Source organism: Rhodotorula paludigena (genome assembly GCF_050403205.1).
Source record: "Rhodotorula paludigena JCM10292 DNA, Rt_paludigena_JCM10292v1_ctg1, whole genome shotgun sequence".
NCBI classification, from domain to species: domain Eukaryota; kingdom Fungi; phylum Basidiomycota; class Microbotryomycetes; order Sporidiobolales; family Sporidiobolaceae; genus Rhodotorula; species Rhodotorula paludigena.
Window position 1 is genome coordinate 238,686 of NW_027481457.1, and position 18,124 is coordinate 256,809.

The 18,124-nt window shown below is 65.2% G+C and overlaps 10 protein-coding genes across 10 annotated transcripts; 7 read left to right on the forward strand and 3 right to left on the reverse strand.

The window, feature by feature from the left end:
• Positions 1-374: 374 nt before the first annotated feature.
• On the forward strand, positions 375-3,506 carry ORC4 (origin recognition complex subunit 4; the record flags this gene model as incomplete). Its single annotated transcript, XM_076645377.1, has 6 exons — positions 375-1,886; positions 1,942-2,118; positions 2,176-2,631; positions 2,701-2,790; positions 2,847-2,976; positions 3,031-3,506. 6 exons carry the CDS (start codon positions 375-377, stop codon positions 3,504-3,506), a joined length of 2,841 nt encoding a protein of 946 aa, XP_076508904.1.
• Positions 3,507-3,719: 213 nt separating this feature from the next.
• JCM10292_001957 (BET domain-containing protein) lies at positions 3,720-5,563 on the reverse strand (the record flags this gene model as incomplete). The annotated part of the gene is made up of 2 exons (XM_076645378.1): positions 3,720-5,491; positions 5,548-5,563. 2 exons carry the CDS (start codon positions 5,561-5,563, stop codon positions 3,720-3,722), a joined length of 1,788 nt encoding a protein of 595 aa, XP_076508905.1.
• Positions 5,564-5,953: 390 nt separating this feature from the next.
• JCM10292_001958 (lipid droplet assembly factor 1) lies at positions 5,954-6,875 on the forward strand (the record flags this gene model as incomplete). The annotated part of the gene is made up of 4 exons (XM_076645379.1): positions 5,954-6,031; positions 6,185-6,410; positions 6,481-6,617; positions 6,708-6,875. 4 exons carry the CDS (start codon positions 5,954-5,956, stop codon positions 6,873-6,875), a joined length of 609 nt encoding a protein of 202 aa, XP_076508906.1.
• A 215-nt stretch (positions 6,876-7,090) lies between these two features.
• Positions 7,091-8,345, forward strand: JCM10292_001959 (lactonase family protein; the record flags this gene model as incomplete). The annotated part of the gene is made up of 3 exons (XM_076645380.1): positions 7,091-7,533; positions 7,602-7,928; positions 7,991-8,345. 3 exons carry the CDS (start codon positions 7,091-7,093, stop codon positions 8,343-8,345), a joined length of 1,125 nt encoding a protein of 374 aa, XP_076508907.1.
• A 141-nt stretch (positions 8,346-8,486) lies between these two features.
• Positions 8,487-9,954, forward strand: JCM10292_001960 (lactonase family protein; the record flags this gene model as incomplete). Its single annotated transcript, XM_076645381.1, has 3 exons — positions 8,487-8,643; positions 8,751-8,861; positions 8,975-9,954. 3 exons carry the CDS (start codon positions 8,487-8,489, stop codon positions 9,952-9,954), a joined length of 1,248 nt encoding a protein of 415 aa, XP_076508908.1.
• Positions 9,955-10,472: 518 nt separating this feature from the next.
• Positions 10,473-11,200, reverse strand: JCM10292_001961 (uncharacterized protein; the record flags this gene model as incomplete). Its single annotated transcript, XM_076645382.1, has 2 exons — positions 10,473-10,735; positions 11,020-11,200. 2 exons carry the CDS (start codon positions 11,198-11,200, stop codon positions 10,473-10,475), a joined length of 444 nt encoding a protein of 147 aa, XP_076508909.1.
• Positions 11,201-11,481: 281 nt separating this feature from the next.
• Positions 11,482-13,636, forward strand: AVT2 (Avt2p; the record flags this gene model as incomplete). The annotated part of the gene is made up of 7 exons (XM_076645383.1): positions 11,482-12,055; positions 12,115-12,529; positions 12,597-12,735; positions 12,825-13,037; positions 13,113-13,260; positions 13,322-13,402; positions 13,476-13,636. 7 exons carry the CDS (start codon positions 11,482-11,484, stop codon positions 13,634-13,636), a joined length of 1,731 nt encoding a protein of 576 aa, XP_076508910.1.
• A 341-nt stretch (positions 13,637-13,977) lies between these two features.
• JCM10292_001963 (uncharacterized protein) lies at positions 13,978-15,424 on the forward strand (the record flags this gene model as incomplete). Its single annotated transcript, XM_076645384.1, has 3 exons — positions 13,978-14,161; positions 14,243-14,667; positions 14,726-15,424. The coding sequence occupies 3 exons, from the start codon at positions 13,978-13,980 to the stop codon at positions 15,422-15,424; spliced, it is 1,308 nt and encodes a 435-aa protein (XP_076508911.1).
• Positions 15,425-15,891: 467 nt separating this feature from the next.
• JCM10292_001964 (uncharacterized protein) lies at positions 15,892-16,386 on the reverse strand (the record flags this gene model as incomplete). Its single annotated transcript, XM_076645385.1, has 1 exon — positions 15,892-16,386. The coding sequence occupies one exon, from the start codon at positions 16,384-16,386 to the stop codon at positions 15,892-15,894; it is 495 nt and encodes a 164-aa protein (XP_076508912.1).
• Positions 16,387-16,658: 272 nt separating this feature from the next.
• Positions 16,659-17,924, forward strand: JCM10292_001965 (ERF4 family protein; the record flags this gene model as incomplete). The annotated part of the gene is made up of 5 exons (XM_076645386.1): positions 16,659-16,890; positions 16,951-17,405; positions 17,466-17,615; positions 17,677-17,778; positions 17,904-17,924. The coding sequence occupies 5 exons, from the start codon at positions 16,659-16,661 to the stop codon at positions 17,922-17,924; spliced, it is 960 nt and encodes a 319-aa protein (XP_076508913.1).
• Positions 17,925-18,124: the final 200 nt, after the last annotated feature.

Sequence of the window (18,124 nt, forward strand, 5' to 3'; positions counted from 1 at the left end):
CTCAGATACAAAGCAAGCAAGAGGAAGCGAGAGAAAGATGAAGGTGATGAGAAGCGATCAAAGCGAGCAGAAGCCGCAAGACGCGAGCCAAGCATCGCAAAGCGTGTCATCATAGCTGACACTACGCTACAGGCAGCTACTGGTCTGGCCAGAGCCGTTTGAGGAGCGGTGCGCGGTCAAAGTGATTTGTGCTCGTCGCGACGCGTCGCTTCGCCGTCGTCGCCGTCACTCTGCTTGTCGCTCGACTCGCTCGTCCGTCCTTCTCTTCTTACTTCCGCCGACTCACTGCGAGCGTACGAGTGCTGCTGCGACCCGTGGCTGGACCACCGCCTCTCGCTACTCCTCTCTCCCCGCCCCCTCCTTCTTCCCTCGCCATGTTCGCATCGACCCTTCGCGGCAGGCAGACGCCCAAAAAGACAAAGTCGCTCGTCCGTGGCACCCCCATCACGCCCTCAGACCCCGACAACCGCCCTGTGCGCTCGCCTTCGCCGCCCGTCACCGCCGACGAGCCCGCCGACCTCGCTCCTCCCTCTCCTGCACCGACCCCGTCTCCTCGCAAGTCGCCCCTGATGGCGCGCAAGCGCCTCGTCAAGGAGTCGACATCCGCGCGCTCGACCCGCAGCTCGGGCACGGCCGACTACTTCCAGCCCATCGACGGCGCACCCGAGCCGAACAGGAAGGCGGCATCGCGCAAGCCTGCTCGCACTCGCTATCACGACAGCGACGACAGCAGCAGCGGCGAGGAGGTCATCGTCAAGCCCTCGAGGCGTGCTGCGCCTTCCAAGCAGGCTGTCACGCCCTCGAAGAAGCGGGCACCTGCGCGTGGTAAAAGCCAGGGCAAGGCGCGGCAACTCCCGTCTCCATCGCCCGAGGTGAAGGACGAGGACGAGGACGACGAAGACGAAGACGAGGTCGAGCAGATGCTCGTCCCCTCAAAGCCGCCTGCTCGCCAGCGGGCGAAGCGCGTCGCCGACATCTCCACCGCGCCCGATACGCCCTCGAAGAAGCGCGCAGCGCCACCGGCCGTATCCTCACCGGTCGTCCTCACGCCCTCTGCGAAGCGCGTCCGCCGCGAAGTGTCTGCGATGGTCGACGACGAGGCGGACGAGCCGCCCGAGGCGGACGCCTCAATGCAGGAGGACGTCTTTGGCCCGGTCGCTTCGAGCTCGACGCCGAGTAAGGCGAGCACTTCGAGCACGCGGCTCACGACGCCCTCGCGCTCGAGCAGCAGCACCAAGGTCACGCCGTCGCGCTCGTCATCGCGCATCCAGCGGCTTCCGGCGAACCAGGAGGAAATCGCAAATGCCCCTGCGTCTCTTCGCAGCCGTCTCGTGGGGTTCCACATGGACGACGAGGGCTACGGCGAGCGCGTCGTGGAGGAGCTCAGGGGCGAGCAGGAGGAACAGGAGATGAGCGAAGAGGTCGATGTCGAAGCGGACGAGGCTGAGCTGGCGCGCCGCCGCGCCGCGAAGGGCAAGGGCAAAGCCCGCATGATGGAGGAGGACGAGGAGGTCGATATGGCGCACGAGGCGGATGAGGCGCCCCTGCACGCCTTCTCGCTCGAGCAGCAGGTCCCGCCCCCGACCACTTCGACTGCTCCGCTTCTCGCCGCTTCAAACGATTCGTACTTGAAGTCGCCAATCCATGCGCACCTCAGCTCGGCTCTAGGCATCCTCAGCGGCGCCCGCCTTCCTCGCCCTCGTCTCGCACCGACGGCGACCTCGACTCTCCCGCCGCGCGACGCCGGCCTCCTTAAGCTGTCTTACCTCGAGGGCGGGTACGACGAATGGGAGCGTCCGCTGCGCAGCGCGCTCGACGAGTGCGTCACGAAGGGCATGGGCAACGCAGTCATGCTTCTCGGCCCTCGCGGTGTCGGAAAGACCATGGTGCGCCGTCTTCCCTTACACGCAATGCTGCATCCGACTGACGAGCCTTTCGCAGATCGTCGAGCGCACGCTCGCCCTTCTCTCGCACGTCCACGGGTCGTCCGCTTTCGTTACGGTCCGCCTGTCCGGCCTGGTGCACACCACGGACCGCCTCGCGCTCCGCAGCATTGCCGTGCAGCTGCAAGAGCAAGGCTTCGGGACGAGCGAGCTTGTCGCCGACGAGGGTGACTACGTCCGTCCGGCTTCCCTTCGCGTTTGGAGTCTCAGACTAACCCGCTCTCTCGCGCAGTCGAGCAACTCTGCCACTATGTCGACTCTGCTCCGCCTCCTCGAACCGTCCTCCGCTTCGACGGCCTCGAGTGCGAGCACCTCGGCCTCGTCCTCCTCCGCTTCCACCAAGCCGAAGGGCACGCCCCTCGTGCTCATCGTCGACGAGTTCGACCTCTTTGCACAGCACCCGCGCCAGTCCTTCCTCTACTGCCTCCTCGACATCGTGCAGGGCAACCGCCGCTCTGGAGGGTTCGCCGTCGTCGGCGTCTCGGCGCGCGTCGACTGCCTCTCGCTCCTCGAGAAGCGCGTCAGGTCGCGCTGCCAGTCGCACGTCCTCCAGATGATCCCGCCGTCCAACTTTACGGCGTTCTGCGACTTGGCCAAGCGCTTGCTAGGCGCGGACCCGAGGGCGTGGGAGCTCGAGCGCGGGGAGGAGGGCAGGGAGTGGGCGGAGAGCTGGAACGAGGAGGTCGAGGTGAGTTTGCCAGCCGCAGGTCTTCTCTAACAAGTGGTCGCTTATTGACGCTCTGTCCATCCTTTACAGCGCTTTGTCCAGGAGAAAAAGATCGTCGACTACCTCGACCGCCTCTGGTCGATCCACGGCAACGTCCCGACCGAACTTCGCGCTGCTCTCGTACGTTCATTCGCTGAGAAGTAGTCAAGACACGATGCTGACCCAGTATATTACAGGCCCACCTCTGCTACCGCTTGGACCACCATGGCCGCCTGCACGGTTTCGAGGAGGTTCCGCGTCTCAGGCTCGACATGCTCAAGCCGCAGCCGCGTGGCGAGGACAAGGTTCGCGACGACGTGCTCAAGCGTGAGTTCGCTGTTCACGCCTCCGTGACCTCGAGCTGACGAAGCGCTTTCGCAGACCTGTCCATCCCGGAGCTCACGGTTCTGATCGGCTGCAAGCACCTCTCGACCTCGACGCTCGACCGCCAAGCCGGCTTCAACTTCGAGATGGTCTTTGACGCGTACCTCTCGCACGCAAAGCGCGTCTCGGCGAGCACGACCGCGTCGTCCTCGGGCGGCGCCGTCTCGCTCAGCGCCTTCAAGCCTCTCTCCAAGGCGGCACTCCGCAGCGCGTTCGACGCGCTCAGGGCGCACGAGATCCTCCTCCCGCGCACGTCGAGCGGGTCGGCGAGCGCGGCGACGGCGGCGGTCGGCGCGGGCGCGGGACTGCCCGTGAGCGTGCCCGGCACGGCGTATCAGGCGCCGACGCAGCGCGACCCGTGGAGGATGGTCCGGATGACGGTGTGGGCCAAGGACGTCGATCGCGAAGTCGAGGCGCGCGGAGGAGAGTGCCCGCTAGCCCTCAGGCGGTGGTGCAAGAATTGGCTAGACTGAGCTAGCGCCCTTACATAGGCGACTTCTTTCTATCCCTTCTTTGTTGTTCTCCGAGCTAGACTAGACCTCCTCCATACCCGCATGCTATCTTACCCGGCGTTGAATCTCTCGATCCTCTCGTCCGAGGTTCCTCCGGCCGAAGAGACCGCAAAGCAACGGCACTGCCCGCCTGCATTTCGCGGCATCAAGCTACGTGCGCAACATCGCGAAGACCTATTCTCCGTCCTCGTCGTCGCCGAACAGGGTCCGCAGGACGAGCAGGACGTCGTCGCGCCTCTCCTGGAGGTACTTCTCCTCCCTCTCGCGCAGATCCTCGACCCGGATCGCCTCCCTCAGCGTCCCCTCGAGCGCGACTCCGACCGCGTCCGCCACGCGGACGAGTTGGCGCGCGTCGGCGAGCGAGAACGCGCGGGTCCACGGCGCGAGCGCCCAGTGGTCGCGGATGCGAAACGACTCTACCGCGACGCCGTCCAGCTCCATCTCGGGGCCCTCTTCGCTCGGGACGATCCCGACGCGGGCGTCGAACGAGTCGAGCACGAGTCGCTTGAGCGCGCCTGGGAAGCGGCGCAGCGCGCGGGGCGTGCCCGGCGGGGGCGCGAGGTACGCGGCGAGCTTGGCGGCGACGAGCGAGTGCGTGCCGGGCCCGAAGGCGAGCTCCTCGAGCGCGGGGACGTGCGCGGCGAGAATCGGGAGGAGCTCGCTCGAGGGCGAGAAGGTGCGCTCGCCGAGCGAGAGGTGCGTCAGGCGCGAGAAGCGCGCGAGGTCGGCGTCGAGCTGGAGGTGCTCGTCCGGGTCGTCGATGTTGTCGTTCCAGTCGTCGTCGATCGCGATCGAGAGGCGCTCGAGCGTGGTGGGGCAGGCCTGGAGGAACGACCCGAGGTCCGCGAGGCCGCGCAGCGTGAGGCACAGCGAGCGCAGCTGCGTGAAGCGCGAGATAAAGTTGGCCGCCGCCGGCGTTGTGAGGGAATCGCCGGCGTAGAGCGACAAGTGCTCGACCTGCGGGACCTGGCCGGCGCGCTTCGGGGTCGCAAGGTAGTCGCTGTCCTCCTCGTCCCACTCCCACTCGATGAGCACTTGGAGCGTGCGCAGCGCCGGGAAGCGGCACAAGCGCAAAAAGCACGCCGCATCCCACAGGCTGACGTACTCGCCGTCGAGTTCGTCGAGCGTGAGCTTCTCGAGGAGCGAGAGGCGGATCTGGCCGCGGCGCGAGGGGAGGAGGACGCGAATGAGGCCCGAGCCGGAGAGGGTGAGCTCACGCACGCGCGAGCATGACGCGAGGATACGGCGGGCGGCCTGCGTCTCGTCGTCGTGCTCGCAGTAATCGGCGACAAACTCGATCGGCCAGATCGAGAGTTCGTGCACGAGCTCGTGCAGTGGGCGGTCGTCCTTGGTCGTGCGCCGCAGACGCCGGATGCCTTTTGGAGTGACCGGGTGCAGCACCGCGTCGAAGCGGCGGATCATGCGCCAGCTGGTGAGCTGGACAGCGCGAAAGGCATTGCGGCGGACGAAGGGGACGAGGGACCGGCAGACGTGGCGCTTGCCGGCCGAGTCGTGCTCGAGATGCGACCAGATCTGGCCGAGGAGCTCTGGTGGGAGCGAGGAGAAGGTGGTTGTAGGCGGAGGTTTGGGTGCGGAAGGTTGGGTTGGCCACACGCTCGTTCCGGTGCCGTCCGTCCCTTCGGCTTCGTTCTCGTGTTCCGGGGGAGCGACGAGTGCGTGAGGAACTTGATCAGCCTTCAGGGACGGGAAGACGTGGTTGAAGAGTTGTTGTACGGTCGCAGCATCGAGGGCTCCGACGTCGACGGTAACTTCGCCGTCCCGGGCAAGGTCCGGCGAGGCGCGACTGAGGATCTCTGCGGCGGCAGAGAAGTCCTCATTGCTGAGAGTAAGCAGGTGGGCGGCGAGTCGGCGGCAGAGCTCGGTGTGCGAAGCTTCGGGGACGGAAGTCGGGACCGCCTCGGTGTCGGGCGCGTCGCAAGCTGCCACTGTAAGCTCTCCTGATCAGCTCCGCGACCTCCTAGCTGTACAAAAGGGCACGCACTGAGCTTGGCGCGCATGGCACGCCGTGGGCGGGGACGAACGATGCGGACCGGAAGAGGTCCGAGTGGGGGCGACGACGAGGTGGAAGAGCGTGACACGGGCCCGAGACCGGCGGCGGAGTTCGGTGAGCGTGTCTCGCGAATTCAGGGACTGGCAGAGGCTACGGGCAGTCCGAAAGGGCGAGTGTGCCGCGACGACGAGGTGCCGAGGAGCGTTGGCGGGCGACGACGAGACGAGCCGAGTGCGAGCGGGTCGAGCGAGTCGGACGCAGATCGGCGTGTGTGCACTCGAGTGCACTGCAGCTGCACTCCGTCGGTGCTCGAGATGGACCCGAGTTGGAGCTTCGAGGCTGCGAGCACGCGCGACTTTGTCCCTTGACCGCATCCCGTCGACACGCACGGGCACAGATGGCGCCGGCCGACCAGAGCGCGAGCCCCGGCCTCGAGCAGTACAAGCAGCAGGCCATCCACGAACTCGCGGCCGCCGTCCGTCCCCCCGCTCGCTCGCTCCCGTGCTCCTCGTCCTCGGCGGCTCACCCCCACTTGCTCCTCCTCGCAGGCCGACAAGCTCAGCCACCGCGCGAGCAGGCGAGTCCTGGCCTCGACCAACTCCGAGTCACATTCCACTCACCCCCTCAGCGCCCCCGCAGCGTGCACGCCCGCTTCGTCGAACCTACCCTCGACCACCTCGTGAAAGCTGCCCGCGCCCAGCCCATCGCCGCCACCTTTGTCGCCGTCTTTGCCTCGCTCGCCTTCCTCCCCGTCCTCTCCTTCGCCCTCTTCGCCGTCGGCACCGTCCTCGTCGTCGGCGGATCCGCCCTCCTCTTTGCTGCAGGCGTCATCTCGTGGCTCGTCGGCGCTGCCGGTGCGTCCTCGACCGCAATGCGCACCTGAGAACCACCGCGACCGTATGCTGACACGGGCGACACCCGCAGCGCTGCTCCTCGTCGGCACCCTCGCCGTCATCGCCTTCGTCAGCCTCTTTGCGACCGCCTGCATTGGCGGTGCCTTTGCCCTCGTCCGCTTCGTTCAGATCGTCAAGACTGCCGACACTCTCCCCGACGCCATCCACGTGCGTCGCTCCATGCACTATCGGACGAGGCATGCACGTTTGAGGCTGACGTAGAGAGACCGCTTCCGCGTGGACTCTGCCGTCTTGCAGGAGTTCCAAAACGAGGCGACGGCGCTCCTCGCGGGCACATCGGCCAACTTCAAGGGCTTTGACAGCGCCAACAAGGTCCGCTTCAACGGCGTCGTCCAGCAGGATGGCGAGGAGGATGTCAAGCTGAACGACGTCAAGCCGCACTCCCTGTCGAACGGCACTGCCTGATCGCGTTTCCCGCTCATCCGTACATACCCCGATGACCTGTAGTGCTTTTGAGTGCCGCCGACGTGCATGCTCCGTTGCTTCCGTACACGAATCGAAATGCACCGGCGAGAGCTGAGTGTATGCGGCGGCGTCGGTCCGGGTGGAGCTCATCATCTCGCCCGAACTTGGGCTCGCGCTCTTCCGCTTCACGCTCTCTGCTTTGCTAAGACTTCGCGATGGTCCATACCCTGCTCACAAGTGGCTACGGCAACGAGGTCGCCGCCCTCTCGTTCGACCCGGCTGCAGGCTCGCTCACCAAGACGCACACGACCCAAATCGCCAATGCGCCGACCTGGCTCACGCTCTCGCCGACGCACGACCTCGCCTACACGGGCGCCGAGTTCTCCGAGCCCGACGGCGTCCTGACGGCCCTCTCGTTCGACCGCGCGACGGGCGCCGTGCGCGAGGTGTCGACAGCGACGGTGGGCGCAGGGCCGGTGCACTTTGCGCTGTCGCGCGACGGCACGAGCCTGTACTCGGCCAACTACGGCAGCGGGTCGGTCTCGCGCGTGCAGCTCGACGCCGACGGCACGTTTGTACCCGGGTCGAGCGAGTCGCTGTCGTTCAAGGGCACCGGGCCGAATAAGGCGCGGCAGGAGGCGCCGCACCCGCACGGCGTGTACGTCTTGCGTTCTCTTAGAGTGCTTGCCGTGCGCTTGAGATACTGACTACGACCCGCGCACGCAGCTACGTCGACCCGACGGGCAAGTACCTCCTCTGCGCCGACCTCGGCACCGACGTCCTCCGCGTCTTCGACGTCACGTCCGGCGCACCCGTCGCGCTCCCGTCCATCTCGCTCCCGCCGGGCAACGGTCCGCGCCACCTCCTCTTCGCGCCGCCGTCCGCCGCCGCCGCCGCGTCGGGCAAGGCGCTGCTATACCTCATCGAGGAGCTGAGCAACACGATTGCCGTGTTCGAGGTCGAGTACCCGCAGGAGGGGGCTGAGCAGCCCGCGCTCAGCCTCAACGAGATTCAGCGGGAGGTGTCGACCCTCCCGCCCGACGCAAAGGACACGTGCGCCGCCTGTCGCTCCACATCTCCGTGCTCACACCCGACTGACGAGAGTCGGTCCGCAGCCCGGGCGACTGGACCGCCGCCGAGCTCGCCTTCTCGCCCTGCGGCCGCTTCCTGTACGCGTCGAACCGCAGCCCGGTCGACAACCCCGCCGCGTACGACACGCTCACCGTCTTTTCGCTCGCGGCCTCGGGCGCACTCGTCGTCCCGCCCGTGCGGTACGTCAACCTCGGCGGGCGCGGGCCGCGCCACTTCTCGCTCGACCCGAGCGGACAGTTCGTCGCGGTCGCGCTCGAGCGCACGAGCGAGGCGGTCGTGTACCGGATTGGCGAGGGCACCAGCAAGGGGGACGAGTTGGTCGAGGTTTCGCGCGTCAAGGACGTCAAGCAGCCGACTTGCATCGTGTGGCTGTCGTAGACGGTGGAGTGCTTGCATAAGATAGAACAGAAATGCTGCTTCCCCCTTGTGAGCTGCTCCGTTGGGCCGACGTCAAGTCGTCGAGGACGTGAGGAAGACGCCCGCCTCCCACCGCACTCGCTGCGATCGCTGTGTGAGAGGATGCCAGCACCATACACGCTCTACGCGGGCGGGTACGAGCAGCAGATCGTCCAGCTCTCGTTCGACCCTTCGCTCCCCGACCCAGCGGACCGCCTCAAGGTCGTGTCTACGGTACGCAGCGGCAACGCGCCGACCTGGCTGACCGTCGTGTCCGATGGTGCGTCTCCAAAAAGCCTATCGAGCTGCTCGCGGGCCCTGTAGCGGCACGTGCTGACTGACCCTCTCTTCTTGCCGCTACCCCACCTTCGCCTCCTCCGCGCGCAGGCAAGACGCTGCTGAGCACCGACGAGTGGGGCGATCCGGAAGGTGCGATCGAGCTACTGAAGATTGGAGAAGACGGTCGGCTGGAAAAGGTTGGGCAAGAGGTTCGCACCGGTGAGTGCTTTCCCTTGCTGACGACGAAACTGACACACACACGGGTTAGGGAGCCGTTGTCGCTGTCTTTTGTCCGTGAGTCGGCTGCGCTGACGCTCGTGGACCTTGCGCAGGCGGGCTGTGGCCGTGCCATTCCGGGTTGATCACCTCGACTTCGCCTCCGCTGCTCGTTACGACGAACTACAAAGGCGCCTCCCTGCACCTCCTCTTGCTCGACCCCGCGTCTCCCTCCCTTGGCACATCTTACACCCTCCCCGTTGCGCCCGACCACTCCCTAGGTCCGCACCCGGACCGGCAGCAGCGAGCGCACCCGCACGGCGCGACGCCCGACCCGCTGCAGCGTGTGCTCGTCGTTCCTGACCTCGGGACGGACGAGCTGCGGCTGTATAGGATCCGCCATGACGCGCAGCGGCTGGAGGACGCGCTGACAGAGTACGGCGCGGTAAGGCTCGAGCCCGGGTGTGGGCCTCGACACGTCCTCTTCTCCCCTCTGCGGCGCCAAGGTGCGGACGACGAGGAGAAAGAGGCGCGTCTGTACGTCATGAACGAACTCGACAACTCGCTCTCGGTCCTGCGCGTCACCTACCCCTCGCCCACTTCCTCGTCGCCCGCCGACCCGCCCACCTTCACACCTCTCCAGTCTCGCGTCTCCCTCCTCCCGTCTCAGCCTATGCCGCACCAGTCCTCCTTCTCGGCATGGCACTCGGCCGAGCTCGTCCTCTCGCCCTGCGGCCGCACGCTCATCGCGTCGAACCGCGCCGAGGCGCACGACCCGATCCACGGGACGCGCGACGGGCCTGAGGACCTGCTCGCCGTCTTTGCGGTCGGCGAAGACGGCCGGATTGACGAGGCGAGCAGGGAGCTCGTGGGCGCGGGCGGGAGGGCACCGAGGCACATGAGTTTGTCGAGCGAGTCGGCGACGAGGGGAGGGGGCGGGGACAAGGCGGTCGAGCAGGGGAGGTACCTCGCCGTTGCGCTCCACGATTCAGATGAGGTCGTTATATACGAGCGAAGGGGGCACGAGGGGCGACAGATGGAGGAGCTGGCGAGGGCGACCAACTTGGGAAGGCCCGGCGTCGTCGTGTGGTTGTGAGCGGGCGGAGACGATAGAGGAAACGGGCGTCTAGTCGATACAAAGCAACCTGTTCTGCTGTCATGGGCCTGCTATTCACGTTCGCGTGTTAAAGACCTCGGCTCGCGACTCGAGAAAGTGGTCCGTCGACTTGCCACGCCAAAAGCCGAGGAGGACCAACGGCCTTCAGCGATAGCACTTCACGGCCTTCGGCAACAGCAGTCCCATCACGAGAGGACGGAGGGATCACGAGGAGTTCATACGTTGGCGAGGCGTTGTGACGCCAGAAAGAACCGAGCAACCAGTTGAACGTGCCCTCAACACGGACATAGGTGCATTGCATTCACCCTGCCTTGCAGCCGTCACTGAAAGCTTGGTACAGCTCTATAGTGGGCATGAACGAAGGTGCATGCTCAAAGGGCGCCGCCCTCTCCTGCCTGGCCGCCTGGAAGCTCGGTGCAGGTGCAGAGCGCAGCCATTGCGGAGATTGGGAGTACGCGGTAGCCCTTGTACACGAGAGCTGAGATCGAGAAAGTCAGCTACCAATCGAGGAATTCCTCGCTCGCCTTCTTTGCTTGTCGACGGTTTGAGAGACCCGAATGCGGTAGGCGAGGCGGCAAGTAGGCCGGCGGCGGCTCGCTCATGCGCTTCACGCAGAGGGGCGGGTGGTCGAGCACACGGTTGCTGATGAGACCAAAGAGAGACGGGTCAAAGTCGGAGTCGGCAGCGGTGCAGCTGAATTCTGTGCGGTGATACAGCAGGTTGACGAGACACAACGCAGCCGGTTCAGGTAGCGGCCATACTGCGGGGGTATCAGAAAGTGAGTCACGACTTCACACAGCAAGAAGAACGGGAAAACACACCCGAGTGCATCGGTGCGGGGGGGACGAATGACGGCCAGTCGGGCGGGACAGCGAGTTCTTGTAGAACGGTCTCGACGGTCTTTTCCGGGCTCGACGACCGCTCCTGCTTGATATAGGACTCTCTCGTGCGATGGAGAGCTGCAGCAGGGGGGTAATGAGCGCGTACCGCCCAAGGAAGAGGCGCTGGCGTATGCGAGGGCGAGCAAACAGGGCGGTAACGCACCCAAGATCCGCTGCCAGCGGTGCAGCCGCCTCCAAGCAAGCTGTTCGTAGCTCTGCAGAACCGCCTCGCGCTCGCTCGAGTTGCCCACCGTGTCGGGAAGCCAGAATGCGAGACGCTCCATCCTCAGGGCGTCGTCGCAGTCGTCGCCGACGAGTGCCTCCCACGCGAGAGGGTGAATCATCGAGTACTGCAATCCTAGCCGGGCATCCCAGTAGTACGGTGCAGCCGAAGGTGGGGTCGGGATCGGTTGGGAGGCGGACAGTGAAGGACCCGTCGGGGAGGCAGCAGGGTATGCGGGAGACGTCGATGACGGAGTTCTTGGGAACCAAGGGCGGTCTCAGGCTCATGCAGGCGGCGGGGTGCGCGGTCAAACGCGGGGGCGAGGCGGTGCTCGTCTCGCTTCCGCCCACGACGCCCTCGTCGGCGCCACGCAGGGCACGAGGGCGCAGAGTAGTCACTGCGATGCCCGTCGAGGCCACAGACACGCCCGACCGCGGCCTCCTGGCCCCGACGCCGCGTGTCGTCTCCCAAGTCGCCCTCGCCCTCGACGACGCCGTGTCGCCTGCTTCGAGCACCGCGAGCACGCCTTCAGCCAACTCGTCGACTTCCATTCTCCTCCCTCCGCCACCCGCGTCGCCCGCACGCGTCCCTGTCGCGCCCCTCGACGCAGGAGCCGCCTCGTCGCACACGCCGTCGTCGTCCAGTCGGCCCCTCTTTCGCTACAGCGAGAGCGACGATGATCCCGTTGCATCGACGAGCTACAGCCGCGGCGCATACTACCCGCCGAAAGCCGGCGAAGACTCGGAGGACCTCGACGACCACGACTGGGACACGGGCAACGAGCCCTTGATGGAGGGACTCGTCTACCAAGGGCTGCGCCGGGCATCGCTCGACCTCCGCGGCGAGGAACGGCGGCTGAAAGAGATGGAGAACGAGGCAGAGGAGCACGAGGCGCCGCCCTGGCTTTCGCGCGGCGGCGGCGTTTGGGCTGGTATAGCCAACATGAGCAACTCGATCCTCGGCGCAGGCATCATCGGTGCGTGCATCCTGCTTCCTTTGCGACATGTCCGGGCTGATTCCCCTCTGTCGTGTCAGGCCTGCCCTACGCCCTGCGAGAAGCAGGCTTCGTGAGCGGAATCATCCTCCTCGTCGTTCTCGGCATAATCACCGACTGGACGATCCGCCTCATCGTGTTGAACGCCAAGATGTCGGGCCGACGAACCTTCATCGACATCCTCGACAGCTGCTTCGGGAGGCCAGGCCGCGCAGCCGCGAGTTTCTTCCAGTTCGCCTTCGCGTTTGGCGGCATGTGCGCCTTCTGCGTCATTCTCGGCGACACGATCCCGCGCGTGCTGCTCGCCGTTGTCGGGCCCGATCCGTCGCCCGTCGTCAGCTTCTTCGTCTCGCGGCAGGTCGTCACGACCGTCCTGACGCTCGGCATCTCGTACCCACTGTCGCTGTACCGCGACATCGAGAAGCTGTCGCATGCGTCCGCACTCGCGCTCGTGAGGTGCGCGCGAACGGTCTCTTTCTCGGCCCTGAGAAGTTTCGCCGCTCACTCCGCCATTCTCTCGCAGCATGGTCGTTATCGTGGTGAGCGTCGGTGTGCGAGGACCTGGCGTCGACGACAGCCTGAAGGGGGAAGCAGATCAGCGGTGGACCGTCCTTGAACCAGGCTTTTTCGAAGCGATTGGTGTCATCTCGTTTGCCTTTGTTGTGCGTAGCCTCACTCGCGGTTTTCGAACGCCGGGCCCCGCAGGTCATCGAGCTGTCAGGATGACACGCTGACTGACTTTGCTCTGCAGTGCCACCACAACTCGCTCCTCATCTACGGCTCGCTCCGCACACCCACCCTCGACCGTTTCGCGCGCATCACGCACGTCTCGACGACCCTCTCCGTCATCGCATGCCTGTGCATGTCGACTTCGGGCTTCCTCGTCTTCACCAACCGCACGCAGGGCAACATCTTGAACAACTTTGCCGAGGACGACACGCTCATCAACATTGCGCGCGCTTGCGTGAGTCGCTTGAAAGTTGCGCTGCGCTTTGACTGTCTGGAAGCTGACCGCTTCGCTCCCTTCCCATACACACAGTTCGGCGCCAATATGTTTGCGACACTGCCGCTCGAGGCGTTCGTGTGCCGAGAAGTCGCCGAGACGTACTTCTGGCCGGACGAACGCGAGTTCAACAAGAAGCGCCACGTGCTCATCACGAGCGCGCTCGTGTTCAGCGCGTTACTCGGTGCGTCCAGGCTGCACACATCCGCCCGTATCGTTGCTGACGCGTGCTCGACACCCGCCAGTCTCGCTCATCACGTGCGATCTCGGGTTCATCCTCGAGCTCGCAGGCGGCTTCTCGGCGACTGCCCTCGCCTACCTGTTCCGTATGTTTCTACTAGGCTCGACCATGTGATGCAGACAGCGCATGCTGACGCGCGTGCTTCGTTCCCCATACAGCCGCAGCCTGTTTCCTCCGGCTCTCCGGCACGGGCAAGCAGCAGCGGTGGCAGCGCGTCGCAGCCTGGGCATGCGTCATCTTTGGCATCGCCGTCATGGTCCTGTCGACGTTCCTGTCGATCCGAAAGGCGCTCGCGGGCGGGAGTCACAAGGTTTGCTGAGCGCGTAAAACTATAGACATTGTCCACGTTGTGTGCCCGGTAGCGTTTGGCTTCTTGCGATGAGGCTGTCAGGCTAGGATGCGCTGCAGGCTAGTCTTAGGAAGCGAGGGCGGTCGATGTCACCCCGTTGACAATTGTTGACTTCCGGGCTCTGTCTCCGCCACTTCGCTCGTTCGCACGCAGCGTGCTGAGCACCCGCACACAGGCTTGCTTTCAGTACTCGCGCACAACACGAGCAGGCCGCAACCATCAGCTGCTCTCCTGCACTCGCTCGCGCTGCACCGCCTCATCCTCATCGCCTCGCCCTATTCGACGCTCGGAGAGCTCGCCTGCGCGCCGCAATGCCCGGCTCCGGCCCCGCAGGCGAGGTTGGTGAGTTCACGGTGCTCAAGTCGCAGCCGCGCGCCGACGAGGCGCTCACGCTCCTCAAGACGATCCACTCGCGCGTCAAACCCATCATGCGCAAGCACGGGTGGCACCTGCCCGTCCTGAGCGAGTTCTTCCCGAAGAAAGAAGGGCTTCTCGGTGCGTCGTGCGATCCATGCTGACCGAGCGCTCAGTCTGTCGCTCGACTTCGGCTTGCTTACACGAGTGCGCCTCGCCTAGGCATCAACATCAACCGAGGGTCCAAGATCTGCCTCCGCCTCCGACCCGCAAACGACCCTTCGTCCTTCCTTCCACTCGACGAGGAGCAGCAGTTCTCCCTCGTCGGCACAATGCTCCACGAGCTCACGCACAACGTCCGCGGGCCGCACGACGAGGTCTTCTTCAAGCAGCTCGACGCGCTGTGGGACGAGTACGAGGCGCTGCAAAAGAGCGGGTACAGCGGCGAGGGCTTTCTCGGCAAGGGGAACCGCGTCGGCGAGGGCGTGTCGCACGACAAGGGCATCAGCGTGCGCGAGGCGCGTGAGAAGGCGCTGCGCAAGTTTGAGGAGCGTGAGCGCGTCAGGAAGGTACTCGGGACGGGCGGAAAGCTGGGCGGAGCGGCGCCAGACGTCAAAGGGAAGCGGCGGGGAGACATTCTCGCCGAGGTGCGTCTCGCTTCCTCTCGCAGCGCTCTTTCGCCGGTACTGAGGGGACCATTTGCAGGCCGCCGAGCGACGCATGAACGCCAAGAAGACCTGCGGTGGCGATGACGCGCACGACCACCCTTCTGGGTCGAAGAAGGAGGACCTTCCGCGCGCCGTGCAGGACGATATCGACCGCGCCGAGCGCGACAGCCGCTCTTTCGTCATCGACCTCACGCTCGACGACAGCGACGAAGACGATGTCGACGCCGATGAGCCGGCCGACAGGCCTGCGAGCAATGCTGCGAGCAGCAGTCGCCCGCAGGCCGGCAAACGCGAGAAGCGCACCTCGTCCTCGCCCGAGCTGCAGGTCCTGCCGCCAGCTAAGCGAGCCATCACCGCGTCTTCCACCGCCTCCTCCTCCCGTGCGCCCGCGCCCACCTCCCGCTCCGCCCAGGCACCCGCTCCCGCACTTTCGACACCCGCTACCTCTGCTTCCGCGTCCTCGCCTACCACAATTGCCGCCGCCGCGGGCTGGACCTGCTCCCTCTGCACCTACCAGAACCTCTCGCCTCTCTCGCTCGCTTGCGAAATGTGCCTCACCGAGCAGCCGTCTCCGGCTCGTCTGCCATCACTGCCGCCGCCGCGTCTTCCCGGACGTCTCGGCAGCCGCAATGTGCAGGACGGGTGGGCGTGCCACGCGTGCTCAATGGTGAACGAGCATTTGTTCTGGAGCTGCGGGACGTGCGGGACGGTCAAGCGCAGCAGCGAGGTCGGGTGAAGCGTTCAAGGTTGTGGTGTACCCTTGGACGTCGCGGCGCTTTCTGGGCTGGACTAGTCGTGTGACGTCCCTCCATTGTGTTGGTCTTTCCTGTTGCTGTAGATTCCTACCCGCACTTCGCACATTTGCTCTTCTTCGCATTGCACTTCGTTCCGCTCGTACGGCTTGATGAGACAGCGAAGAACGCTGCAGAAGACCTGGTTGCGAGGACCGACGCGGTCGAGAATTTTGTAGGGCGACGGCGAGCTTTGCGCAGAAAAAGGTTGGTCTCGCCGCATTGACGCGGAAGCGAACAACATGCACATGGAGCGGCACAGGTCGAGGCTCTGCTGGCGTGCAGCTGGCGAAAGAGTGGAGTAGGGCGAGTCTGTGGACATCCGCAAGTCAGCTGCAGTCCTCGGTTGAGGACAAGACGACGTTGCGCACCATGCTCGAGCCCGTTCTCGCACAAGACCGCGCACGACGCCTCAATCCGCCTGCATCCCATCTTCGCCGCCCTCTGCCGCGCCTGCAACGACCTCCTCTTGGACAAGGAGCTTCTTCTTGACGACCTTGGGGCGCGCCGAGATGTCCATGAGGTGGGCCAGCGGATCCCTCTCGCGGTCGACCGCCTGCGCTGCCGCGTCGTCCTGCCCAGCGGTGTCGAGCGCACGCGCTCCGCCGCCCGCTTCGCGACCGTCGTCGCTCGCGCCATCCTCGCTGTCGCTGCTGCTACTCGAGTCGTCGCTGCTCGAGTCGTCCTCGTCGCTCGAGTCGTCGCTCATCTCCTCCATGACGACGGCTTCCTCGGCCCCCTCTGCGCGTTCCTGCTCGTTGAGGAGGGCGTTCGCGTCGCGAATCCGAGGGAGGAAGGCCTGGAGGCGGTTGAGGAGGTCGGAGGGCGGAGGGGGGAGAACGAAGCGAGACGAGGGGGGCGGGAGCTGCGGGACGTCCAGGCGCTCGTTGGGCGGTGTGGGCGACATGTTGGCAACTTGCACAGCGCTGCCTAGCCGAGTAAGCGTAGAGTAAGAAAGAGCAAGAGCAGCCGCCAAGTCGTGAGCTCGTTGCGCCGGAACACCTCACGATCTCGCTCTGAGGGACCTGTTGGGCGGCTGAGCCGACACAGGCTATCCTCAGCAGTGACTCGGTCACCTCTCGCCGTACGCTGCACCGACTCAAGCTGAGCCGAGGTCCCGCTCGCTCCGCGCTCTCCCCACTTACCCGCAAGCTTGTCAACGCTCTCTCTACGCGGGACATGCTACCGACGACTGCAAAGGCTGTCGCCAACGACGTGCTCTCGCGCGCCGAGTCGCGCTCGCCCGAGCCGCGACCCCCACTCGGACGAACCACCTCGCGGACCTCGTCCATCCGCCGTAAACCCGTCCCGGTCTACTCGGACGACGAGCAGGAGACAGAAGCGCTCGCAGTGGAGGAGCGGACACGCCCAGGGTCGGGAGCGGGCCGGGGACCCGAGTCGGCGCGAGAAGGTGCGACTGCTGCTTCCGCTCGCACTCTTTGAACAAACCCTGACGGCAGTGCGCCCGCAGATGCGTCAATGCACACCTCGCCGAGCTCTTTCAACTCACACGCCTTTCCGCCGGCAACAATCCAGCGGACACGCTCGACCTCCTCGTCCCAGTTTCCTTACCGCCCGACCGCACCCATGACAACCGAGGTCGCCCGTCCGCCCATGGCCCGCCATGCAAGCGAGTCCTCGCAGCACCAAAGGACGGAGCTTGCATACAAGCCTATCCAGTTGCAGCACACGGCCGCCGACATCCCGCTCACGACCTCGGCACTTCCATCCGCCGCGGGCCTGAACGGTCGCGCCTCGCTTCGCTCACAGCGCAGCTCGATTGGCGTCGAGAGCGTATTTGGGACTGCTCCGAAGGGCGTGATTGGCAAGACCAAGCCGCGCGAGGTGATCCGCGTCGAGCGGGATTACGAAGCGGGCGAGACGCCTCAGTTCTTCTCGGGGTGGATCTGGGAGCTTGAGGGACGGGTGCGCGCCTCCCCGTGCTGAATACAGAGCAAACACCTCTAAAGGCGATGACATGCGCAGATATCGCCGACCGAATACCAGAACACGCTCAACGAGCTGAATGCGACACTCGCATCCGCTCACGACCCCGTGCGCTCCTGCTTCGACAACTGCCTCGCCATCCTCACGCTGTATCTCTCGCCGCTCGTCCTGACGAGCCACTACCAGCGAGTGTGTCCGACCTAAGGATTGCTGCGCCGTGATCATCCGGCTGATGCCCCACCTCGCGCAGGAAATGCTCCGCTTCGACCGCATCCTCGAGCGCGCCAATCGCGAGTTGTACAACCCCGTCGGGCTGAACCTGCTCTCGCCGCGCAAGAACGCCTACCTCTTTGTACGTTGACTTTGCCACCTTTCTCGTCCGTTTCGGACAAGAGATCGGATCGTCGTTCCTGCTCCCGTGCTGGAGGTTTGGAGCTGTCGCAACTGACGCTGTCGAATCCGTCGATCCCACTGCAGCTCGAAATCGAATACTACTGAATGGGCCACGACCCGCATCCTTGTCCCGCATACCCGGCCCTCTCACGATATCCCTTTCGCATCTTCTATACCCCTCGGAGCTATTCGTTCACTCAAACTGCAAGTAACGTCAATGTTGCGATCTCGCACGATTGGTTGGAGCGCGACATGAAATAGGCGGGATTTTCACATTGAGGGCCCGCGCAGAACTTCCGCTCGGC